Source organism: Cetorhinus maximus, chromosome 23, assembly GCF_964194155.1.
Source record: "Cetorhinus maximus chromosome 23, sCetMax3.hap1.1, whole genome shotgun sequence".
NCBI lineage: Eukaryota > Metazoa > Chordata > Chondrichthyes > Lamniformes > Cetorhinidae > Cetorhinus > Cetorhinus maximus.
Genome location: NC_135901.1, coordinates 20,136,262 through 20,159,863, shown reverse-complemented (window position 1 = coordinate 20,159,863; position 23,602 = coordinate 20,136,262). Strand labels below are relative to the sequence as shown.

The 23,602-nt window shown below is 44.0% G+C and overlaps 1 protein-coding gene across 1 annotated transcript; it reads right to left on the bottom strand.

Moving 5' to 3' along the window:
- Nucleotides 1-1,385: 1,385 nt before the first annotated feature.
- On the bottom strand, nt 1,386-19,887 carry LOC144698413 (uncharacterized). Its single transcript, XM_078570354.1, has 4 exons — nt 19,830-19,887; nt 13,008-14,253; nt 6,807-7,386; nt 1,386-2,680 (listed from the first exon to the last, which is right to left on the bottom strand). The coding sequence occupies exons 2-4, from the start codon at nt 13,922-13,924 to the stop codon at nt 2,054-2,056; spliced, it is 2,124 nt and encodes a 707-aa protein (XP_078426480.1). The 5' UTR covers nt 13,925-14,253; nt 19,830-19,887; the 3' UTR covers nt 1,386-2,053.
- Nucleotides 19,888-23,602: the final 3,715 nt, after the last annotated feature.

The following is a 23,602-nucleotide window of genomic DNA, read 5'->3' as shown; positions in this document are numbered from 1 at the left end:
AGTTCAATTTGTTTCTCTACCCCACCCAGGATCACACCTTCCATAGAATAACTGACCTCCTTACTCTTCCTACCATACTACCTCACATTTCTCTATGTTGAATTTCATTTGCCAATTATTTGTCCATTCTGCAAGTTTATTACTATCCTGCTATAATATATTGCAGTGCTCCCCAGTACTGACTAACCCCCCCCCCCAATTTGGTGCAATCCACAAATTTAGAGATTGTGTATTCGATTCCAAAGTCCAAATGGTTAATGTAAATTGTGTTCAGCTGTTGTCCCAGCACTGATCCCAGCACTGTTTAACATAGTGTTGAATGCTTAAGATGCAAACCATCTTCTCACAAGATAGAAGGATGAGGATGACAGAGATATACTGAACAGAATTGCACGCAGTACTGTAAGTGTAGTCTAACCAAAGTCCAATAAAAAATGTGCATAACTTCCCTGTGTTTCAATTTTGTCCCTCTAGAAATAAAGCCGAGTTCTTGGTTTATTTTATTTACGGCTCTGAGATCTTTCTGTTTCTCCCCCCATCTGTAATTGCAACTTCCAAGTGATCAGTGTCCTCCCTATTCTTCCTCCCAAAATGTACTGCCTCACAGTTCTCTGTGTTGAACGTAATTTGCCAATTCTGCATTTTATAAATATCCTGTAATTTATTGCAGTCCTCCACAATACTGACCACCCACCCCACCCCCCACCATCCCCATTTGGTGCCATCTGCAGATTTTGAGATTGTGTATTAGATTCCAAAGTCCAAATGGTTAATGTAAATTGTGAACAGACGTGGTTCCAGCACTGATACTTGTGGAACATCACTTCCCACCTTCTGTCACTCAGAATAACTCCCCTTTACTCTCACTCTCTGCTTTCTGTCTTGAAGCCAGCTGGCAATCCATTCTGTCCCTTGTCCCCTGACTCCACATTCTCTGACCCTTTTCATTAATCTATTATGGGGCATCTTATCGAAGGCCTTTGGAAAATCCAGATGAATTACATTGAGAGCACTGCCATTGTCTACTCTCTTCGTTATCTCCTCAAAACATTCAATAGGGTTGGTCGGACAAGACTTTCCCTTTTGAAATCTATTCTGAATATTCATTCTCATTTCTAGATGTTCTTCAATTCCTTCCTTTCATAAGGTTTACATTATCTTTCCTGTGTTAAGCTGATTGGCCTGACATTCCCTGGGCATGTTCTGTCCCCCTTCTTAAATATAGGAATAACATTAGCTATCCACCAGTCCTCTGGATGTATGTTCATATGTTCCTCTGGCGCTACACCTTTTGTGAATGAATTATGAGCAGTACTGCCTGCACTATCTCTTCCCTAGATTCTTTTAAACTTTCTAAATTCAATCCAACTGGACCACCGTATCTCCTTTGTATTTTATTAGTTTAATAAACACATCCTTTTTTGACTTTAAATGAACTTACGTCAATACTCATCTCATCACTAAAATTATCTTTCCCTGTTCTCTCTTCCTGGGAAACAACAAGGCAAAACAATGATTGAATATTTCTGCCATCTCTCTATCATCACCAGTGGTATTACCCTGCCTGTCCCTTAATGGTCCAATTCACATCATTGGCTTCCTCTTTTATTGATGTGCCTGTAAAATATTTTACTGTTTTGTTTCATGTTCCTTGATAATTTAATTTCAGAATGGAGGTGCCATTGTGAAGAATGTGTAAGTCAGTAAGAATTGTCAGCAAGGATTAATCAGCACTTTCTAATTGGGGGTGTTCATCGGTGGAACCTTTCAGACACTGAATTGTAGATTTTCCATCAAAGATCAATTTAGGATTGAAGTAAAAGTTCATAATTTTATTGTAAGTGAGTTCCTGGTGAAAGACAATGAATTAAGGGGAAAGATCACAGCTGGTGCTTTTGAAAAGAGACACTGCGACCCTGAAAATCAGGATATTAAACTCCAGCCAACTAGTGAGAGGGAATGTTAACATCAGCAGAAAAAATCTAATATTGTCAGATGATCAGTCCTGGATATGATTAACAGCAGCAATAACAGCAGAATCCAACCCTTGTAATCACTTGTGGACTCGCTGGTGTTTCATCAGGTTAGATGACTGAGTGAATCCCTTCCCACACACAGAGCAAGTGAATGGCCTCTCCCCAGTGTGAACACGCTGATGTGACTGCAAGTTGTTTGACTGAGCGAATCCTTTCCCACACCTGAAGCAGGTGAATGGCTTCTCCCCGGTGTGAACTCGCTGGTGTGTCAGTAGGTGGGATGAATTAATGAATCCCTTCCCACACTTGGAGCAGTTGAATGGCCTCTCCCCAGTGTGAACATGCTGGTGTGTCAGCAGGGCAGTTGACTGAATGAAACCCTTCCCACATGCAGGGCAGGAGAATGGCCGCTCCCCAGTATGAATTCTCTGGTGTACAGTGAGGTTAGATGAACACCTGAACCTCTTTCCACAGTCAGTGCAGCTGAATGGTCTCTCGTCAGTGTGAGCTTGCTGGTGTGACTGGAGGGCGGAGGACTGAGTGAATCCCTTCCCACACTGGGAGCAGGTGAATGGCCTCTCCTCAGTGTGTGTGCATCGATGACTTTCCAGCTTAGTTGGGCAAGTGAATCCCTTCCCACAGTGCCCGCATTTGCATGGTTTCTCCATGCTGTGGACGTCCTTGTGATTCTCCAGGTTGGATGATCAGCTGAATACACTCTAAATCGCTGTAAATACAGGACAGAAATTCAGAACAGACAATTCTCGTTTCTATGCAACATTTTTTCCTCTCTGGTTCCCCCAAATTTGTAAATCCCCGTCCCACACACTCTCGCTCCTCCCTGAGCTGAAATCCAAACCCATCTCACCATTCCTTTCCTCCACTCCCAGTTTTCTCCCTCCCTCTCCTCTGCCTGGGTTCACTTCAATCCTGCATTGAATGTGGGGACAAATTTAGTGCTTCTGTCACCGTGGGAATGTCTCGCAGCTCGGACCGGGAGCTCCTTATTCGGGGCTGCAGGCCTCCAGCGGGTGTTCTGGAAGCTCCCTGCCCAGCCCGCTGGCTCTATTCCTCCCACAGCCAGCGGCTCCATTACTCTGCAGCTCGCACCGCCTCCAGCCCTTCCGTCTGTCCCCGGGAACAGCCCCAACTGCGCATGCGCCAGTCATTGCCCCGCATTGCGCCGACTCCACTCACTGCCCGTGCTCCACTCACTGCGCCTGCTTCGCTCACTACCCGGTACTGCGCCTGCTCAGTGATAGGTACAGATAGCCAAAAGATGTCATAGACAAAAGGACAAAGAGGTGTTGAAGGTGGTGATATTATCTAAGGAACGTGATAATAGGTGACATTAAGGGTAGAAAGCAGGACGAGCAAGGTACAGATAGCCCTAGTGGGGGTTGGGTGGGGTGAAGGAATCGAAATAGGCTAAAAGGTAGAGATAAAACAATGGATGGAAATACATTTAAAAATAATGGAAATAGGTGGGAAAAGAAAAATCTATATAAATTATTGGGAAAAAGGGGGATCGGAAAGGGGGTGGGGATGGAGGAGAGAGTTCATGATCTAAAATTGTTGAACTCAATATTCAGTCCAGAAGGCTGTAAAGTGCCTAGTCGGAAGATGAGGTGCTGTTCCTCCAGTTTGCGTTGAGCTTCACTGGAACAATGCAGCAGGCCAAGGACGGACATGTGGGCATGAGAGCAGGGTGGAGTGTTGAAATGACAAGCGACAGGGAGGTCTGGGTCATGCTTGCGGACAGACCGAAGGTGTTCCGCAAAGCGGTCACCCAGTCTGCATTTGGTTTCTCCAATGTAGAGGAAACCGCATTGGAAGCAGCAAATGCAGTAGACTAAATTGAGGGAAGTGCAAGTGAGATGCTGCTTCACTTGAAAAGAATGTTTGGGAATAAAATCCATTGCTACAGCAACCAACGTGCACTACCCTCCAGCAAGATTTCAGTCCTGGCTGTATTAAACAACTGAGCAAACCTCTACAGTTAGGTGCGAACCTAACTCTCTACAGTTAGGAGCCTCAGCAGATGGAACGATCAAGTGATTTTTTTTCCCATCCATGGAACACTTAAACTGCATTAAGAATGCACTGATGGTGGATCAAATTCTTTGAACCTTTAAAGCTGGAATATTGGCAGGTGGGGAAACTGAGTAAATCCTTTCAGTGATCTCCAGTGTGACTGTGCTGCTCTGTTATTTCCACATTCAGCTGGCAAACAATCTTTTGCCAACCAAATGCCTGTATATTGGAAGGATCAGTTCTGCAGTGGGAGAGAGGTCTGTGTTTCCAGCTATTATTCAACATCCTCCATTTCAGACATTATCCCATTAGCTGAATTTTTTTATGCATTAATGTGGTGGGCCAGCATTTATTACCCATCCTTAATTGCCCTTGTTAAGAGAGCATTTAAGAATAAACCACATTGCTGTGGTCTGGAGTCACATGTAGGCCACACCAGGTCAGGGCAGCAGATTATCTTCTTAAAGGGCATGAGTGAACCAGATGGGTTTTTACAACAATCGACAATGGTTTCATGGTCATCATTAGGCTTTTAATTCCAATTCCAATTGAATTCAAATTCCACCATCTGCCATGGGTCCCCAAAGCCTTACCCTGGGTCCCTGGATTACTCATTCAGTGACAATACCACTATGCCATCGCCTCCAAGCTGGTCTGTAACACTATGGAGCATCTGCAAAGTTGTCTCTTGCCCTTACAGAGAAGGCCGGGGCAATCTTCACTCTTAATCCACCAATGCGACATTAAACATAACATGTTGGAGAATGACTGGATTTCAGTGCAGTGACACCAGGCCAGGCTACAGTTCCATTCATAAGATTGACAAGAGCAAGAGGACAGAATTTCAAACTGTGTGTGCCTCCTCTCTGCATTTTCTAGATTAAAACTTGACTTGAATCGATTACTTTTTGTCTTGAGTATATTCAAGATGGAAATCCAAGAATATTTGGATACTAGGGGAATCAATGGATTTGGGAATAGGGCAGGAAACTGGAGTTGAGGTGTAAGATCATTTAATGATGGAGCAGGCTCAAAAGCCGTATAGTATATCCCTGCTCCTATTTCTTGTGTTCTTATGAACATCACTGTGAATCATTTCCATGTGAGCACTGCAGATGCAGCACCTGCCCTTTCACCTCCTCCCTTCCCATGTTCCAGGGCCACAAACACACTTTCCAAGTGACTCAGTGATTTACCTGTACTCCTTTCAATTCGCTGTTTTGTATTCACCCTTCACAATTTGGTCTTCTCTAAACTGAACAGACTAAATCCAGATTGGGTGATTGCCTTGCAAAACATCATCATTCCATCTGCAAGTGTGATCCTGAGCTTTTGGTCTTTTACCCTTTTAATTCTCCACCTCACTCTGACCTCTCTCTCCTCAGCTTCTTGTGCTGTTCCAATGAAGCTCGATGGAAACTCAAGGAACAGCAGCTCATCTTTGATCAGGCACTTTACAATCTTCCAGACTCCACATTCATTTCACCAATTTCAGATCATAATCACCACTCCTATTTTTTCCGAGAGTAGGTGCTGGTATTGGTTCTGCTGTTTCCATTTATACCTCCTCTGGACCAGTCTATTGTTTCTTCACTTGTCCCATTAGTTTATTTACTTGTCTCCTTATCACCCAATTTTGCTTTGAATCATCATTCCCTTTGTCATTTAATCACTCCAGCCTTCAATGCTATCATGAGACTGTTTGTTCCTTCCTCCTCTCCACCTCTATTTTCCCTGACTCTGTACTTGCCTTGTAAACTATTAAATCTCTAAATTCTTCTGGTTTGGATAAAAGGTCATCAGCGGCTTTTCTATGGAAAGATAATGTGATAACCACGACACTACAGATATCAGTGTCATAAAGTCCAGACAGAGTCCATAAATCTCTCATTCTAATTCACAAATGGGAAACGCTGGGAATACTCTGTGGTCAGACCGAGTCTGTGGATAGTGAAACATTTAACGGTTCAGGTCGCTGAACTTTCATAGAACTGGAAAAAAGTTAGAGATGTTGCTGATTTTGAGAAAGTTCACAGACAGGGAAAGGGGGAGGGGAAAGAACTGAAGAGAAGGTTTATGATTTCGTGGAAGGCAGGAGAGATTAAATAACAAAAGGATGGTGATGCAAGGTAAAAAGTGATAGTAATGGAGATAGTGAAGAAACACAAGGTGGAAGAGCCATTCTGTATCTGTCATCTATTTCTACTCTGATTGGAAATGTGTTGCTTCTCCGTTGATCCATTTCACTTCTCTCCCACACTGAAAACTCTCAATATTTCTCCACTATTACCTTTTTACAAACATCTCATTAAACAAATCCACAGATCAACAAAGGAAGTTTTGTTTTTAAACATTGCAACAATGAAGCATAGAAATATTTATGTTCCAGAATGAGGTCATTGGATCCATCATGTCATTGGATCCATGAAGCAGGTTCAAGGCTCAGACAAGGGGGAAACTCTAGTTACCATTTGTGCCAGTGGACTAATGGAAGAGTTGGAAGCAGCAGAGGCAGCTGATCGGATTGTCTCAATCTTAGTGACAAAGAAGCTCCATGAGATGAGGATGGAGAAGAAAAGGGAGAGCACTTCAAAAGGAACTAACTTGTGTCAGAGATATTAAAATGACCCGATGCACTGTGTTTTACAGAAGGCTGATTTATTTGACTTTATCTGGAATATTATCACCTATAACTGGTCTGGAGTTTATTAACATCAGCAGAAACAGACCCCAATGAACAGGGTGGATGTAATTAGCAGCAAAATCCAATCACTGTGGTTACTTGTGAACCTGCTGGTGCTTCAGCAAGTGGGATGACTGAGTGAATCCCTTCCCACACTCTGAGCAGGTGAACGGTTTCTCCCCAGTATGAATTCGCTGGTGTACAGTGAGGATAGATGATCGCCTGAACCCAGTCCCACAGTGAGAGCACCTGAATGGTCTCTCGTCAGTGTGAACACGTTGATGGTACATCAGTCCACTGGAATTTTTATAACACTTCCCACACTCTGGGCATTGAAAAGGTCTCTCGTCAGTGTGGACTCGCTGGTGTTTCAACAAATTTGATGACTGAGTGAATCTCTTCCCACAGTTGGAGCAGGTGAACGGCCTCTCTCCAGTGTGAACTCGCTGATGTGTCAGCAAAGTGGATAACTGAGTGAATTCCTTCCCACAGTCAGAGCAGGGGAACAGCCTCTCCCCAGTGTGAACTCGCTTGTGAGCCAACAGGTGTGAAGACTTAGTGAATCCCTTCTCACACATGGAGCAGGTGAATGGCCTCTCCCTGGTGTGACTGCGCTGATGAGTTTCCAGCCTGGATGGATAACTGAATCCCTTCCCACAGTCCCCACATTTCCACGGTTTCTCCCCGGTGTGGCAGTGTTTTTGTTTTGACAGCCCAGGTGATTGGCTGAAGCCTTGTCCACACACAGAACCCATGTACGGTTTCTCCCCACTATGAATGTTGCTATTTCCTTCCATGTTCAAACTCCAATTAAGCGCAGATTAGAATAAATTAGGCGACTTCATCAGATCCTGATATGATGTTGGGTGTGAGTTTCTGAATGCAAAGCCTCCCCTTCCAATACCTTGTGAAATTGATTAAAAACAGAAAAAAGGGAGTGAGAGAGAATCAGAAAAAATACAAACGCAGGTTGTGAAATGCAGCTGAATGAATCTGGTAATTTGCAGTGCCAGCACCAGGAGAAAGTGACCATGAAAACTGCTGGGCTGTCATAAAATCCCAACTGGTTCACAAATGTCCTTCAGTGAAGGGGATCTGCCACCCAGACTGGCTCTACACAAGACCCTTTGGAAGGAGAGAGAGAGAGATAGAGATGGGAGACGCAGAAGATGAAGTCGAGGGGTTATATTTACCTACAACTTAACCAGAACTTTAACAGAACATCCCAAACCACCAAACTCCTCTACCTAGAAGGACCAGAGTAGCAGGTATACACCATCACCTCTAAGTCACACATCACTCTGACTTGGCTGACATCCAGTACTGGATGAATGGAAATTTCCTCTAGCTAAATATTGGGAAGAGGGAGGCCATACTCTTCAGTCCCCGCACAACCTCCACTCCCTAGCAACCCACTCCATCCCTCTCCTTAACTACTGGAGTTGAATCAGACTTTTTACAGCTTTGGTGTAATATTTGACCCCGAGATGTGCTTCTAACCACATATCTGCTTCATCACCAAAGCTGCCTATTTCCACCTCAGGAACATCGCCCAACTCCACCCCAGTCTCAGCTCCTCTGCTGCTGAAACTCTCAACCATTCCTTTGTTCCCTCTTGACTTAACTATCCTAACACACCCCCGGCCAACTTCCCACATTCAACCTCCCTGTAATTTTGAGGTCATCAACACTCTGCTGCCCATGTCCTCATTTACACCAAATTGTGTTCACCCATCACCCCTGTGCTCACTGACCTACAAAGGCTCCAGTTCAAGAAGCACAAAAATTTTAAAGCTGTCATCCTTGTTTTCAAATCCTCCCATGGCTGGAATCATCCCTATCTCTGTAATCTCCTCCAGCAACACAACCCTCTGAGAGCTCTGCGCTCATTTAATTCCAGTGTTTTTATTTGTTCATGAGATGTGGGTGTCGTTGGCTAGGCCAGCATTTATTACCCACCCCTAACTGCCCTCATTCAGAGGGCATTTAAAAGGATTCTCAATTTTAATCATTCTGCCATTGATGGCTGCTCTATCAGTTGTCCAGGCTGCAAGCTCCGCAACTCCCAGGATGAAAACAGGACAGAATTTGGTGGTCAATATAAGCTCAGAAGTGGAAGGGGAATTATCTATGATGCAAGAAAAATGATTACTGACAATGGAAAGATAAAGCTGGTAAATCAGGAGTGAATAGCCAGGGGATGGGCAGCAGTGGAAACCTCATTTAGAAACATTGGTGGATATCATAGTCAAATACCAAGTATGGCTCAAATACACCCATTATTAGAGGTGGAGGAAGTTTGACAATGACAGTGAGGTGATTAGGGAGGGCAATGCTCAAACAGAGCAATGGATAGACATGGATTCAGATCCACAGTAAAGAACCACACCAGCCCCAGAGCCATGGAACCACAGCATAGCACTAAAATCTTTGTATTGTAAATCAATGTTCAAAAATACTCACCTTTGAAACAATTTCACTGTTTTGACATTTAAAATGTCCTGCTGGAACCTGCAGCTGGAAAGATATCAGGAGCACTGGAGTCAGAGAAAAATCTGGCAATCTTCCTATCTTCTAACACTCTGTAAAAGAACAAAAATTCAGAAGAGACAAATATTTCTCTTGATTTGAGTTTTCTGTATCCAAACCCTCCTCCAAGTCCCTGTAAAAGGAGTTTCCAAAATCCATCCCTATTAGTCCAGGATAGAAATTCGCAACATTCTCTCCTCCTGCTGCCTTATCCAGGATGGCCACGCATGCACCCGCAGCACATTGCCCCTGTAAAGATGGTGACCATAAGGCCAGGCCAGCTCCTCTGTGCAGAGTGAAAATTAAATCAATGAGTCAATTATTTTCTCTCCTGGTCACCGGAACCCTGAAGCCCCGCCCACTCTCTTTGCTCGGCTCCCGGCTGAACCAACATGGCGGCCGTTAACCTGGGCCTGTTTCCCGGGAAAAATCCCCGGACCTGTAAACGCGGGTCCTGCAGGGTCTTATTCCGGTCTTGCGGCCTACACCAGGTGTTTATGAAGCCCCCTGACCCCGACTCCCAGGTCCATTCCTCCCTCCGCCCCGCGACTCTCACCCGCTGAAAAAAGCGTCACTAAAACTCGTTCTGCTCTGATCGAAGTGACACTGCGCATGCTCCAGTACTGCGCCTGCGCAGTGGGCTCCTGTAGAGTACATAGGGCGCATTCACATCCGCAGGGAATGTTGGGTAATAGCAGCTCCATTGAAATACCAAATCGGGAATAGCAATTAATTGTTACCCAAATAAGATAAATTAATTTTAAAAATCACAGATAAATCCTACTGGATGGGTGCTCAGCCATGCTCCGCTTCTCGAATTGATTTAAATCACTGCTCTCCTCTGGGAAAACACTGAACTTTTAAAGTTTTTCTCACTATTTCCGCCCCCCCCCCCCCCCGCCCTCTCCTCCCGTGAAGATGTTGATACTGGCTGGGTTCAATCCCACAGCCACTGGTTCGTCTCTCTCCATTCCCTGATACTGAATATTTACAGTTTTATAGAATGATACAGCACAGATGGAAGTCATTTGGCCCATTATGCCTGTGCTGGCTCTTTGGAATATCTATCCAGTTAATTCCACAGCTCTGCTGGCGGAGTCAGGATAATGTATATCAGCTGGTAATCCGTGAGATGAATGGAAAAGGCTTTCCAGTTAGATACTTCTCAGACACACTCATCCATGTGAAAATATTGATTGCTGAGTGTATTAAGCAGATACCATGGGTTCATTCAGCTCTGAAGAAGAGTCACATGGATTTGAAATATTAACTGTGTTTCTCTCCACAGATGCTGCCAGACCTGCTGAGGTTCTCCAGCATTTTCTGCTTTTCTTTCACGTTTTGAGCATCTACAGTATTTTGCTTCAATCAAGGGTTCATTGGTTAGTTAAGCACACAGAGTAACTGGTAGAGTTTATTCAATAATTCTATACATCCCACATACCACCATGGCATTATTAATAAAAATGTCAAATTAAGAGAGTATCGCTGGTGTGATAAAGTAGATGAATTATAGAGTTACAAAGCAAAGGTATTAATATCCTGCACTTCACAATCACCAATTGGTTGGGATGTTGCAGTGTGAAAAAACCCCACATACTTGTCAGGTGAAAGAGGCCGTGTCCAATGGACCTGTTAAAGCCAGAGCACTGTCAGTCTCAACTAGGGGTTATGTGGATGGGTCTGAGTTTTCTGAACAAGGTCCATATCAGACTGGGTGCTGCGCCTTTTCTTCCCTGTGACAGCCATAGTATCCTTTTTAAATACCCACCACAATATTTAGTCCAGAATGCTGAGGGCAGCTTCATCACAGCCCTTCAAACTGTTACTGAGAGAATCACCGTCTATTATCAAAGCTCCTTTGGTTGTAATTACCTCACAGAAAACCTACCAACCTGGCAAAAAAAAACCACAACTTCTCCACAGCAGAAAGGAAACCACTCACCCATCATTCCAAATGATTTGGGATATTGCTGGTAAGTGTGCAGGACAAATTGCTATTTGTAAGGTGAAGGTACATCAGCAGCAGGAGTTAGTGAAGAGGGTGATGGTAATAACCAGGCAGACTGACTCACCAGGAAAGCTGCTCCAGAAGGGATTCCATGGGATCCACCCAAAACACAATCATTGACACCAATACAACAGATTCCAGTTAAACATGATTTAAAAACTTGTCAGGACCCTGACCCTGATGTGACTGTGGTCAAAGAGTCTGTACAACATAGGAAAGACTTTCCCTCATCCCTCGCAGCAAGTAAGGACTCACTCAACTTACATGATGAGGTTTTCTTTCACAAGGATGCCTTTGATTTGAATTATATCTCACTTTGATGCCTTTAAAAAGAATCAGTTTTATTCATAGATGAAATTTGGGACATGTTTCTCTTTTAAAAGTCCTCGAAAGGTTACATAATTGCTATTGGTGTCCAATGATGCACCAGGATGTCCATCACCACCTGAACATGTGTCTCATCTGTGTCCAAATTAATCCAGCCCTGCGAAATGAAAGGTCCCAGTGGACACATCCCATCTGAATGATGTTCCTTGGGAAACATTGCAGATTGATTATACAGGCCCACTACTCACAGTAAAAGGAGGGGACCGTTGGTAACTATTGAGATGTTTATATGGTGGATTGAAGCTTTCCCTTTCTGTACAAATGATGCAGTCGCAACAGCTAAAATCTTGTGGGAACAGATCTTTACCAGAAGGGGCTTTCTGAAAAGGATAGGGAGTGATAATGGTTCTCATTTCACAGCTGAAGTAGTGCAGCAGCTCTATCATCTTGTGGGTGTGGAACATTTCCACCTCCACAACCACCCAGAATCTAGTGGGATGCTCAAGATCATTAATCACCCTGGAGAAACGACACCGAGGAAAGCTATCATGGAGGGACATAATGATCTGGTCGAGCCCAATGACTGGGTCACTGCCTTGCTTGGTATCTTAATGACCATTCGCTCCACTCCTGTTCCCTCCCTCAGTCACAGCCCATTTCAGCTCATGACAGTTCGGCCAATCCAGATTGTGAATCCCCCCGGGGTCCCACTCTCCATTGCTACTCAACAGACTCAAGACCAGTTTCTCTAGAACCTCCAACCTCAGCACCCTCTTTGCTACAGGCAGTGGAGAAGATGGTGATGCCCATCTCAACACCTCCAGGGAGAACCACCCCACCCGTTACACTAACTGTTCAATGGGAGATGAAGTCATGTTAAAAACATTTTTTAATTGGTGGGTGGGAGGGCGGGGGGAGGTGTTTTTGGGGTTGGGTGGGGGCTACTTGGGAAGGTCCATATGATGATCTGGATAAATTGTGAGAAACAAGTCTTAGATTGAGTATTCAGAAGCGAGAGAAGGAAACACAATGTCTGTGTTACCATGGAGATCAGTGTAAACTGTACAAAATGAAAAGGTCAGATAACTAGATGGAAAATAAATGCTGTGTTTGATTTTATCCAACAGGGACAAGATGTGGATGGTCATCATACTCCTGGACTGTGTCCAGGCTGAAGTTCTGTTCCTGCCGTATGATCCTCCCCCAGATTGTCCTTTCTGAGCTCCAGCCAGGTGATGTTAAAAACTCAGGTGGGAAAGACAAAAATCTACACAATATGTTTAAAACAAAGCAGATTTATTTGATACAGAACCAGAATACTAAACTTCAGTTCAATTATTAACATCAGCAGAAAGAAACACTAACTTTCAGAATGAACATGGTTCAATCCTGGATGTGATTAACAGCAGCAATAACAGCAGAATCCAACCCCTGCTGTCACTTGTGTACTCGCTGGTGTCTCACCAGGTGGGATGACTGAGTAAACCCTTTCCCACACTCGGAGCAGCTAAACAACCTCTCCCCAGTGTGAATTCGCTGGTGTCTCAGCAGGTTGGACGAATGGACGAATCCCTTCCCACATTCGGAGCAAGTGAACGGCCTCTCCCCAGTGTGTGTACGTTGGTGTGCCAGAACTTCACGCCTGCTTTTAAAGCTCTTCTCACAGTCAGAACATTTAAAAGGTCTCTGATTAGTGTGAACAAGTTGGTGTGCAGTGAGGCGGGATAATCGGGAGAATTTCTTCTCACACATGGAGCAGGTGAACGGCCTCTCTCCAGTATGAATTCGCTGGTGTATCAGAAAGTCAGATGAATGAATGAATCCCTTCCCACACTCGGAGCAGGTGAACGGCCTCTCCCCAGTGTGAATGTGTTGGTGTGTCAGCAACTGGTACCTGCGTTTAAAGCTCTTCTCACAGTCAGAACATTTGAAAGGTCTCTCATCTGTGTGAACTATTTGGTGTGCAGTGAGGTGGGATGACCGAGAGAATCCCTTCCCACACTCAGAGCAGGTGAATGGCCTCTCCCCAGTGTGAACTCTCTGGTGGGCCAGCAAGTGGGCTGACTGAGTGTATCCCTTCCCACAGACGGAGCAGGTGAACGGCCTCTCTCCAGTGTGAACTCGCTGGTGTGTCCGAAGATCTGATGAATTAATGAATCCCTTCCCACACATGGAGCAGGTGAACGGTCTCTCCTCAGTGTGAGTGAGTTGGTGTCTCAGAAGGTCAGATGACCGAGTGAATCCCTTCCCACACAAGGAGCAGGGGAATGGTCTCTCCCCAGTGTGAATGTGTCCATGAGTTTCAAGCTGCGACTGGTATTTGAATCCCTTCCCACAGTCCCCACATTTCCATGGTTTCTCCATGGTGCTGGTGCCCTTCTGTCTCGCCAACTTGGAAGATCAGTTGAAGCTTCGTCCACACACAGAACATGTGTACATTTTCTCCTCGTTGTGAATGGTGTGATTTTGTTTCAGGCTGTGTACTGAAACACTGGAACACTCACAATCGGGTGTCTGTGTGTCTCTGTGCTTTCCCAGTCACGCTGATGTTGGAAATCTCTTCCCACGGACAAACATTTATCCTTCCATGTTCAGAGGCTGATGATATTCAGGCCCTGATGAATCAAGTGACTCTGTCAGATCTTGATAATTGGTTTTAGTTTCCCATCTGTAAATCTTCCCCTCCTAATACGCTGTAAAAAAAGTTGACAGAGAATTACACAGAATATATGGAATAGACACAGACCATTCAGCCCAACTAGTATCTGCTGGTCTTTATACTCCACATGCTTCTCATTCCATTCCATCTACCTCAGCTCAGTCTTTCACTTTATCTTTCAATTCCTTTTTCTCTCATGTACTCATCTAGTTTCCTTCTGAAATTATCTCAGTTTTTTGCCACAACTACTTCCTGTGATAGTGAGTTCCACTTTCTAACCACTCTGAGTAAACACATTTCTCCTTATTTCCCTATTGGATTTTTCAGTAACTATCTTGTATTTCTGGCCGCTAGTTTTGGATTCTCCCACATTCTCTCCGCATCTACAAGGTCTCACATGGCAGACTGGGCAGAAAAATAAAACCTCATGAGATCCCAGAGCAAGTTACAAGTTGGATCAAAAATTGGCTCAATGGCAGGAAGTGATGAATGACGGTCGATAGGTGTTTTTTGTGATTGGAAGGCTGTTTCCAATGGGTTTTCACAGGGCTCAGTACTGGCTCTTTTATTCATGGTTTATATTATTGATTCAGACTTAAATGTAGGGACACGAATAATAATACAAAAATTGCTGTGCGCTTTGTAGTGAGTTAGAAAGCTGGAGACTACAGGAAGATAACAATGTACTGCTCAGGTAGGCAAGATCGTAAGAGATAGGAGCTGGAGTAGGCCATTCACCCTTTGAGGCTGCACCTCCAATTAATAAGACCATGGCTGATCAGATTGTGGTCTTAACTCTACTTTCCTGTCTGTCCCCAATCCCATTAACCTTTGATTCCCTTGTAGGTTAAATATCTGTCTAACTCAGCCTTGAAATATTCAATGACACAGCCTCCACACTCTCTGTGGAAGAGAATTCCAAAGACTAATGCCCCTCTGAGAGAAAAATATTCCTCCTCATCACCATCTTAAATGGGAGACTCCTCACTTTTAAACAGTATTCCTTAATTTTCAATTACCCCACGAGAGGAAACATATTCTCAGCATCTACCCTGTCAAGACCCCTCAGAATCTTGTATGTTTCAATAAGATCACCTCTCATTCTTCTGAACTCCAATGGATACAGGCCCAACCTTTCCTCATAGGATAATACCTTCATTCCTGGAATCAGCCGAGTGAACCTTCTCTGAACTGCTTCCAGTGCAAGTATATCCATCCTTAAGTATGGAGACTAAAACTGTACACAGTATTCCAGGTGTGGTCTCACCAATGCCCTGTACAGTTGTACTTTTATACTCCATCCTCTTTGCAATAAAGGCCAGCACTCCATTTGCCTTCCTAATCACTTGCAGTACCTGAATGTTGACCTTTCATAACTCATGTACAAGGCCACTCAGATTCCTCGATGCTGCAGCATTCTGCAGTCTCTCCCTATTTCAATAATATTCTGCTTTTCTGTTCTTCCTGCCAAACTGGACATCCTCACATTTACCACATTATACTCCATCTGCCAATTTTTTACCTACTCACTTAACCTATCTATATCCCTTTGCAGACTTTTTGTATCCTCCTCACAACTTGCTTTCGTACCTATCTTTGTATCATTAGCAAATTTAGCTACAGTACAATGGTCCCTTCAGCCAAGACATCAGTATAGATCGTCAATAGTTGAGGCCCCAACACTGATCCCTGTGGCACTCCACTAGTTACAGTTTGCCAACCTGAAAATGATCCATTGATCCCAACTCACTCTTTCCTGTTAGTTAGTCAGTCCTCTATCCATGCTAATATATCACCCCCAATACCATGAGGTCTTATCTTGTGCAGTAACCTTTAATATGACAGTTCATTGAAGGCCTTTTGTGAATCCAAAGACACTCCATCTACTGGTTCCCCTTTATCCACCCTGTTTATTACATCCTCAAAGAACTCAAGGCTCCTCAGTCATTTTGAAGGTGAGGATGAGGCAGACGGAGAGAGGGCGGGCCCTTCAAAAGAAACTAACATGAATTAGAGATATTAAAAAGATCCAACACACTGTGTTTAACACAAAGCTGGTTTGACTTTTGCCCAGAATATTAATCACTGTAACTGGGCTGGATTCCATTAACATCAGAAACAGACACCAATGGACAAATGGATTAATGGCAAAATCTAATCAGAATAATTACTTGTGAACTCGCTGGTGTCTCAGCAGGTTGGATGACTGAGTGGATTTCTTCCCACAATCCAAAGCCTTGAATGTTATGACATGCCAAGTGCTCATCCAGGTACTTTTTAAAGGATGTGAGGCAACCCACCTCCATCACCCTCCCAGGCAGCACATTTCAGACCGTCACCACCCTCTGGGTAAAAAAGTTTTTCCTCACATCCTCCCTAAACCTCCTGCCCCTCACCTTGAACTTATGTCCCCTAGTGACTGACCCTTCAACTAAGGGGAAAAGCTGCTCTCTATCTATCCTGTCCATGCCCCTCATAATCTTGTACACCTTGATCAGGTCACCCCTCAGCCTTCTCTGCTCCGTGTAGGTGAACGGCCTCTTTCCAGTGTAAACTTGCTGGTGTACAGACAATTGCTTGAACCCTGTTTCACAGTGAGAGCACCTGAACAGTCTCTCATCAGAGTGAACACGTTGATGGCATATTCGTTCCCCAGAACTTTTGTACCACTTCCCGCAGTCTGGGCATTTAAAAGGTCTCTTGTCACTGTGAACTCACTGGTGATCCAACAGGTTGCATGACAGAGTGAATCCCTTTGCACACTCAGAGCAGGTGAATGGCCTCTCCCTGGTGTGGCTGTGCTGATGAGTTTCAACTGGATAATTGAATCCCTTCCCACAGTCCCCACGTTTCCAAGGCTTCTCCCCGTTGTGACTGCACTTGTGGTTCAAGAGGTCAGATGATTGGCTGAAGCCTCGTCCACACACAGAAGACATGTACGGGTCCTCTTAACTGTGAACGGTGCTTTCTCACAGAATCACACACTGCAGAAGAGGCCCTTCGGCCCATCGAGCATGCACCAACACATGAGAAACACCTGACCTACCTACCTAACCCCTTTTACCACCACTTGGCCCATAGCCTTGAATGTTATGATGTGCCAAGTGCTCATCCAGGTACTTTTTAAAAGGATGTGAGGCAACCCGCCTCATAATCTTGTACACCTCGATCAGGTCGCCCCTCAGCCTTCTCTGCTCCAATGAAAACAACCCAAGTCTATCCAACCTCTCGTTATAACTTAAATGTTTCATCCCAGGCAACATCCTGGTGAATCTCCTCTGCACCCCCTCCACTGCAATCACATCCTTCCTATAATGTGGCGACCAGAACTGCACACAGTACTCCAGCTGTAGCCTCACCAAGGTTCTATACAACTCCAACATGACCTCCCTACTTTTGTAATCTATGCCTCGATTGATAAAGGCAAGCGTCCCATATGCCTTTTTCACCACCCCACTAACATGCCCCTCCACCTTCAGAGATCTAAGGACACACACGCCAAGGTCCCTTTGTTCCTCAGAACTTCATAGTGTCATGCCATTCATTGAGTACTTCCTTGTCAAATTACTCCTTCCAAAGTGTATCACCTCACACTTTTCAGGGTTAAATTCCAACTGCTACTTATCTGCCCATTTGACCATCCCGTCTATATCTTCCTGTAGCCCAAGACACTCAACCTCACTGTTAACCGCCCGGCCAATCTTTGTGTCATCTGCAAACTTACTAATCCTACCCCCCACATAGTCATCTATGTCGTTTATATAAATGACAAATAATAGGGGACCCAGCACAGATCCCTGTGGTACATCACTGGACACTGGCTTCCAGTCACTAAAGCAGCTTTCTGTCATCACCCTCTGTCTCCAACAACTAAGCCAATTTTGAATCCACCTTATCAACTTACCCTGTATCCCATATGCATTTGCCTTCTTTATAAGCCTCCTATGTGGGACCTTGTCAAAGGCTTTGCTGAAATCCATATAAACTACATCAACTTCACTACCCTCATCTACACACCTGGTCACCTCCTCAAAAAATTCATTCAAATTTGTTCAGCATGACCTCCCTCTGACAAAGCTATGCTGACTATCCCTGATCAAACCTTGCCTCTACAAGTGGAGATAGATTCTCTCTTTCAGAATTTTCTCCAATAGTTTCCCTACCACGTGAGACTCACTGGTCTGTAGTTCCCTGGTTTATCTCTACAACCCTTCTTAAATAGCAGAACCACATTATCTGTTCTCCAGTCCTCTGGCACCTCCCCAGTGGCCAGAGAGAAATTAAAAATTTGGGTCAGAGCCCCTGCAATCTCTTCCCTTGCCTCCCTCAGCAATCTGGGACACAAATCATCTGAACCTGGAGATTTGTCCAATTTTAAGCCGGCCAACACCTCCAATACTTTGTCATTCCCTATGTCAATTTGCTCAAGAACCTCGCAATCTCTCTCTCTGAGTTTTATTCCTTCATGCTCATTCTCTGGAGTGAAGACAGATGTGAAATATTCGTTCAACACTCTACCGATGTCCTCTGGCTCCACCCATAGATTGCCCCCTTGGTCCTTCCATCCGTGTTCAAAATCTAATGATATTCAGGTTGCAATAAATTGGGCGACTGCATCAGGTCCTAATGTGATATTCAGTTTGAGTTTTGTGACTGCAAGTCCTACCCTTCCAATATCCTGTAAAATTGATTTAAAACAGAAAAAAAGGAGTGCGAGAGAATCCACAAAGGCAGGTTGCGAAATTGAGCTGAATGAATCTGGTAATTTGTGGGGCCAGCACTTGGAAAAAGTGACCATGAAAACTGTTGGATTGTCGTAAAAACCCAACTGGTTCACTAATGTCCTTCAGGGAAGGGAACCTGCCACCGAGTCACTCTACACATGACTCTGGCCTCTCTGGGAAGATTGAGAGAAAGAGGGAAAGGAAGTGGTGAAGGAGAAGGATTTTACATCCATACAACTAAGCCAGATGTTTCCCACAGTCACCACACTGAGACAGTTTCTCCCTGGTATGAATATGCTTGTTTCTCAACAGGCTAGATGATTGGCTAAATTCTCATCCACACACAGCACATGTGTACGGTTTCTCCCTGTTGTAAATACTGCTTTTTCCTTCCATGTTCACATTTCTATGATATTCAGGTTAGGATAACCTGCTGGTCAGTCTGGACCTACAAGACCCTGGCCTCCATGGAAGGAGGGAGACAGAAAGAGGGGGAGCAGAAGGGGCGGAGGTTTTATGTATCTTCAACCTGATCACAACTTTGACGAAATCTTACAAATCCTCAACCTCCACCACCTAAAAGTAAATCCTCCCCTTCTAACCCCCTGTAAAAGGAGTTTCCAAAATCCATCCCTGTCAGTCCAGGATAGAAATGCACAGCATTCTCTCCTGCTGCTGACAGGGACAGGGATGTTCGCGCATGCGCCATGATGCACATTGACCCCGATCAAGATGGCGGCTGTTAACTCGGACCTGTCATCAGGATCAGTTCTGCGGCTGCTGCCCCGCTTGGACTAAATGCGAGACTGGTACATTCTTACTTTTGTTCCCAGGCCTCCACTCGGTGTTTATGAGGCTCCCCCACCCATTCCGCCGCTTCCATTACCGTCCTATAATCAGCTGTTGTTCACCGGTTGCGGAGTTGAGATGACCGCCTCACTGTCGCTCCAGCACCTGAATTGCGCATGCGCTAGTCGGAACAATGTGCATGCGCCATTCACAACCCACCACTGCGTTTGCGCCAGGGTTTCCTATAGTGAGTATGGGGCACATTCTGTATCGTCGTGGATGCTGGGTAAGACCCGCACCATTGAAACATGACATTGTTGAATAGAAAATTATGATTTGTGATCGGATTACAATGGAGCCATGGGCCCAACCTACAAAACTATTAAATTAATTGATACAGCAAACAAATTGGCCCTCCACCATAATTGTATTCTGGGTGTAATTAACAACAGAACAAACCATGACAGTTAAATGTGAACTCACTGGAGCCTCAGCAGCTGGGGGATGAACAAGTGATTTTTCTTCCCCATACATGGAATATTTAAACCATGTCTTGCCTGTAAGTGCACCCATTGTGGATAAAATCCTTTGAATTTTTAAAGCTGGGGTGTGAACAGGCGGGCAAACTGAATAAATCCCATTGACTGCTTGGAGCATCTGAGTGGTCTCTCTCCGGAGTGACTGTGTTGCTATGTCAGCAAATGGAATAACTGAGTGAATCCATTTCCACGTTCACCTAGTGAACAATCCATTCATGGGTGTGAATTGACCCATCAGTTTCCTGCTCAGACGAGGAACTCAACCTCTTCTGGTGATGAATTCCAGATTCTCAACATGTTCTCAGTAAAAAATACTGCAGATGTTGTAAATCGGAAATTAAAACAGGCAGTTCTGGAATTTTCTGCAGATCTGATAACATCTGCAGAGGGGAAATATAATTTACATTTCAGGTCTGCAACCTTTCATCAGAACTGCACTGTGTCAGTGCTCAGAGCTGAAATGTTCATTATGTTTCCCAATCCACAGATGCTGTCAGACATGGTGAGGATTTGAAGCATTTTCTGTTTTTATCTCCTGTTGAAGACGTTTCTCCCAAATTGCACATTCGTTTTATTGATGATGAACTTATCCATCTCTCCATTCTCATCCATTTGCAACTGGAAACATCTTCCACTTGTCTGCCCTGTCAGCGCCTTTTATAATCTGAAAAGCTCGATCAGGTCATCTCTCACTCTCTTTACTAGAGAAAACATCTCCAGCTTGTTCAATCTTTCTTGATAGGTATAACCTTGCAGTTTTGGCATTATTCCAGTGCATTCCAATGCAGATGCAGCAACCACCCTTTCACCTCCTCGGTTCTGGGGCCCCAAATACACATTCCAAGTGATACAGCAAATTACTTGTACTTCTTTCAATTTAGGAACATGTATTCACTGATTATGATGTGATCCCCTCCACACTAAGGTGACTAAATCAAGATTGGGCAACTGCTTTGTGGAACATCACCATTCAATCTTCAAATATATTCCTGAGCATCTGGTCATTTGCTATTTTAATTCTCTGCCCCAAGCCCGGTCTGACCTCTATGTACTCAGCCTCCTGCACTGATCATAATCACCACTCCCATTATTTCAGGCAGTAGGTGCCGGTAATGGTTGCCTGCTATTATATTTATGCCTACTCTGGGCCTGTCTTCTATTTGTTCACTTGTGTCATTAGCTTATTGTCTCATCACAAAATTTTGTCTTGCATTATCCTCCTCTTTGTCATTTAATTACTCCTGCCTTCCATCAACAATGTTCATTCCTCCTCTTCACCTCTTTTTCCTGACTCTGTACTTGTTTATGAACTGTTAAATCTCTAAGTTCTTCAACTTTTGATAAAGGTTCACTAACCTTAAGCATTGATGCTGTTGCCCTCTCCATAGAGGCTGTTTGACTGCTGAGTGTTTCCAACAATATCTGGTTTGAGTTCAAATTTGCAGCCTCTGCAGTATTTTGTTTTTGGGTGACTGTGGATCAGTTTTCTCTCACTTAACGTGACCTGTTTAAAGAAGGAGCTATTAAAGAATGAGGCAACAGTTATTGTCACCCTGTTCGAAAACAAATGGAACAAAATGTTAATTGATCTTTTTTTTATATACCTTGATAGGATGTGGGGTCATTGTCAAAACCAGTTATGACCAAAGCCTAATTTCCATTGAACTTAGTGGCTTGATTGGCCATTTTAGAAGGCAGTTAAAAGTCAACTACATCACCGTGGGCCAGGAGTCACGTGTAGGTCAGACCAGGTAAGGACAGGAGATTTCATCCCCTAAAGGAAATTAGAGAACCAGGTGTGTTTTTATGACAATCAACGATAGCTTCATGGTCACAGTTACTGAGACCAGTTTTCAATTTCAGACTTATTGATGAATTGAATTTAAATTCCACCCACTGCCAAGGTGGGATTTGAACCTGTGTTTGCACTTCTGGATTATTAGCCCAGTGACCTGATCATTTGCCCTTAGCAATTGAAACACAAAGTTTCCACGTTGGCTCTAAGCAGGGATTTCACGTGTAAAGCAAACATTCTGCCCACTGCACTATGGAAATTAGTGTCAAGCATCCCCGACCAAGGGGAGCTGACCATTCATCTCTCACTCCAATTCACAAAAAGGAAATGCTGGGAATACTGAGCAGGTCAGACTGAGTCTGTGGAGAGAGAAACAGTTAATGGTTCAAGACACTGAACTTCCATCAGAACTGGAAAAAAAAGACACACAATAGATGTTTTAAACAAATGCACAGTCAGAGAAAGGGGGAGGGGTAAATAACTGAAGAGAAGGTTTGTGATCGGTTGTAAGGCAGGCGAGATTAAATAACAAAAGGATGATGATGCAAGGCAAAAGTGAGAGTAATGGAACTAGTGAAGAAACTAAAGGTGGGAGAGCCATTCTGTATCTGTCATCTATTTCTACTCTGGTTGGAAATGTGTTCCTTCTTTGTTGATCCATTTCACTTCTTTCATACACTGAAAACTCTCAATCTTTCTCCACCGTTACCTTTTACAATCATTTAATTGAACAAACACACACAGTCACAGAAGAAAATAATCACCATTTTGAAGCACTGAAACAATGAAAGCATAGAAATATTTTCATAACCATCTTGTTCATGGTTCATATCAATATTTTAGAGGTAATTTTTACTTTGGGGAAGGTTAAAATTGTTAGAGTAAGGTTATTAAAATTCTGGACTTTAGAAATTGCCAGGACACCTCAAGAAATGACAGTTCAAAGGCTGGTCCGTGTTTGTTCAATATGATCAGAATAGAAGAGAGAGAGAGAGAAAGAGAGAGAGAGATCTATAAAATGGCAGGGGAGCTCGTTTAGCCAGAAATCTGGAGACAGAGTGTGTGTGAGCTGTATTGTCCAGTCTTTGTTAAAGGGGTGAATTATTTAAGCAGACTTCAGGGTTAAGGGGTTTGGTTAATTAATGTAAATATCTATTGGTACTTGGGCTCTTTTTAAAAATGTCATCATACGTTGTATATTAGGCTACACCTACAAACTTGTCCCTTGCACTTCCAGTGAAGTCGAGGGCAGTTTTCACTGGCAGTTTCAGTGGATTGAAGAACAAAGTGATGCACAGGGACAGTGTGGTTCTGATGAACGGTCACAGACTTGAAATGTAAACTATGTCTCTTTCTCCGCAGACGCAAGCAGATCTGCTGAAAATTCCAGCATTTTCTGCTTTTATTTCTGATTTCCAACATAGGCAAGATTTTGCTTTTGCTTTTCCTTAACTGGAGAGGGCTGAGAATGAGGAACTCATTGCAGGAAAGCAGAAAATACTGGAAAAAAGGATAGAAAATTGGATAGAAGGGTTG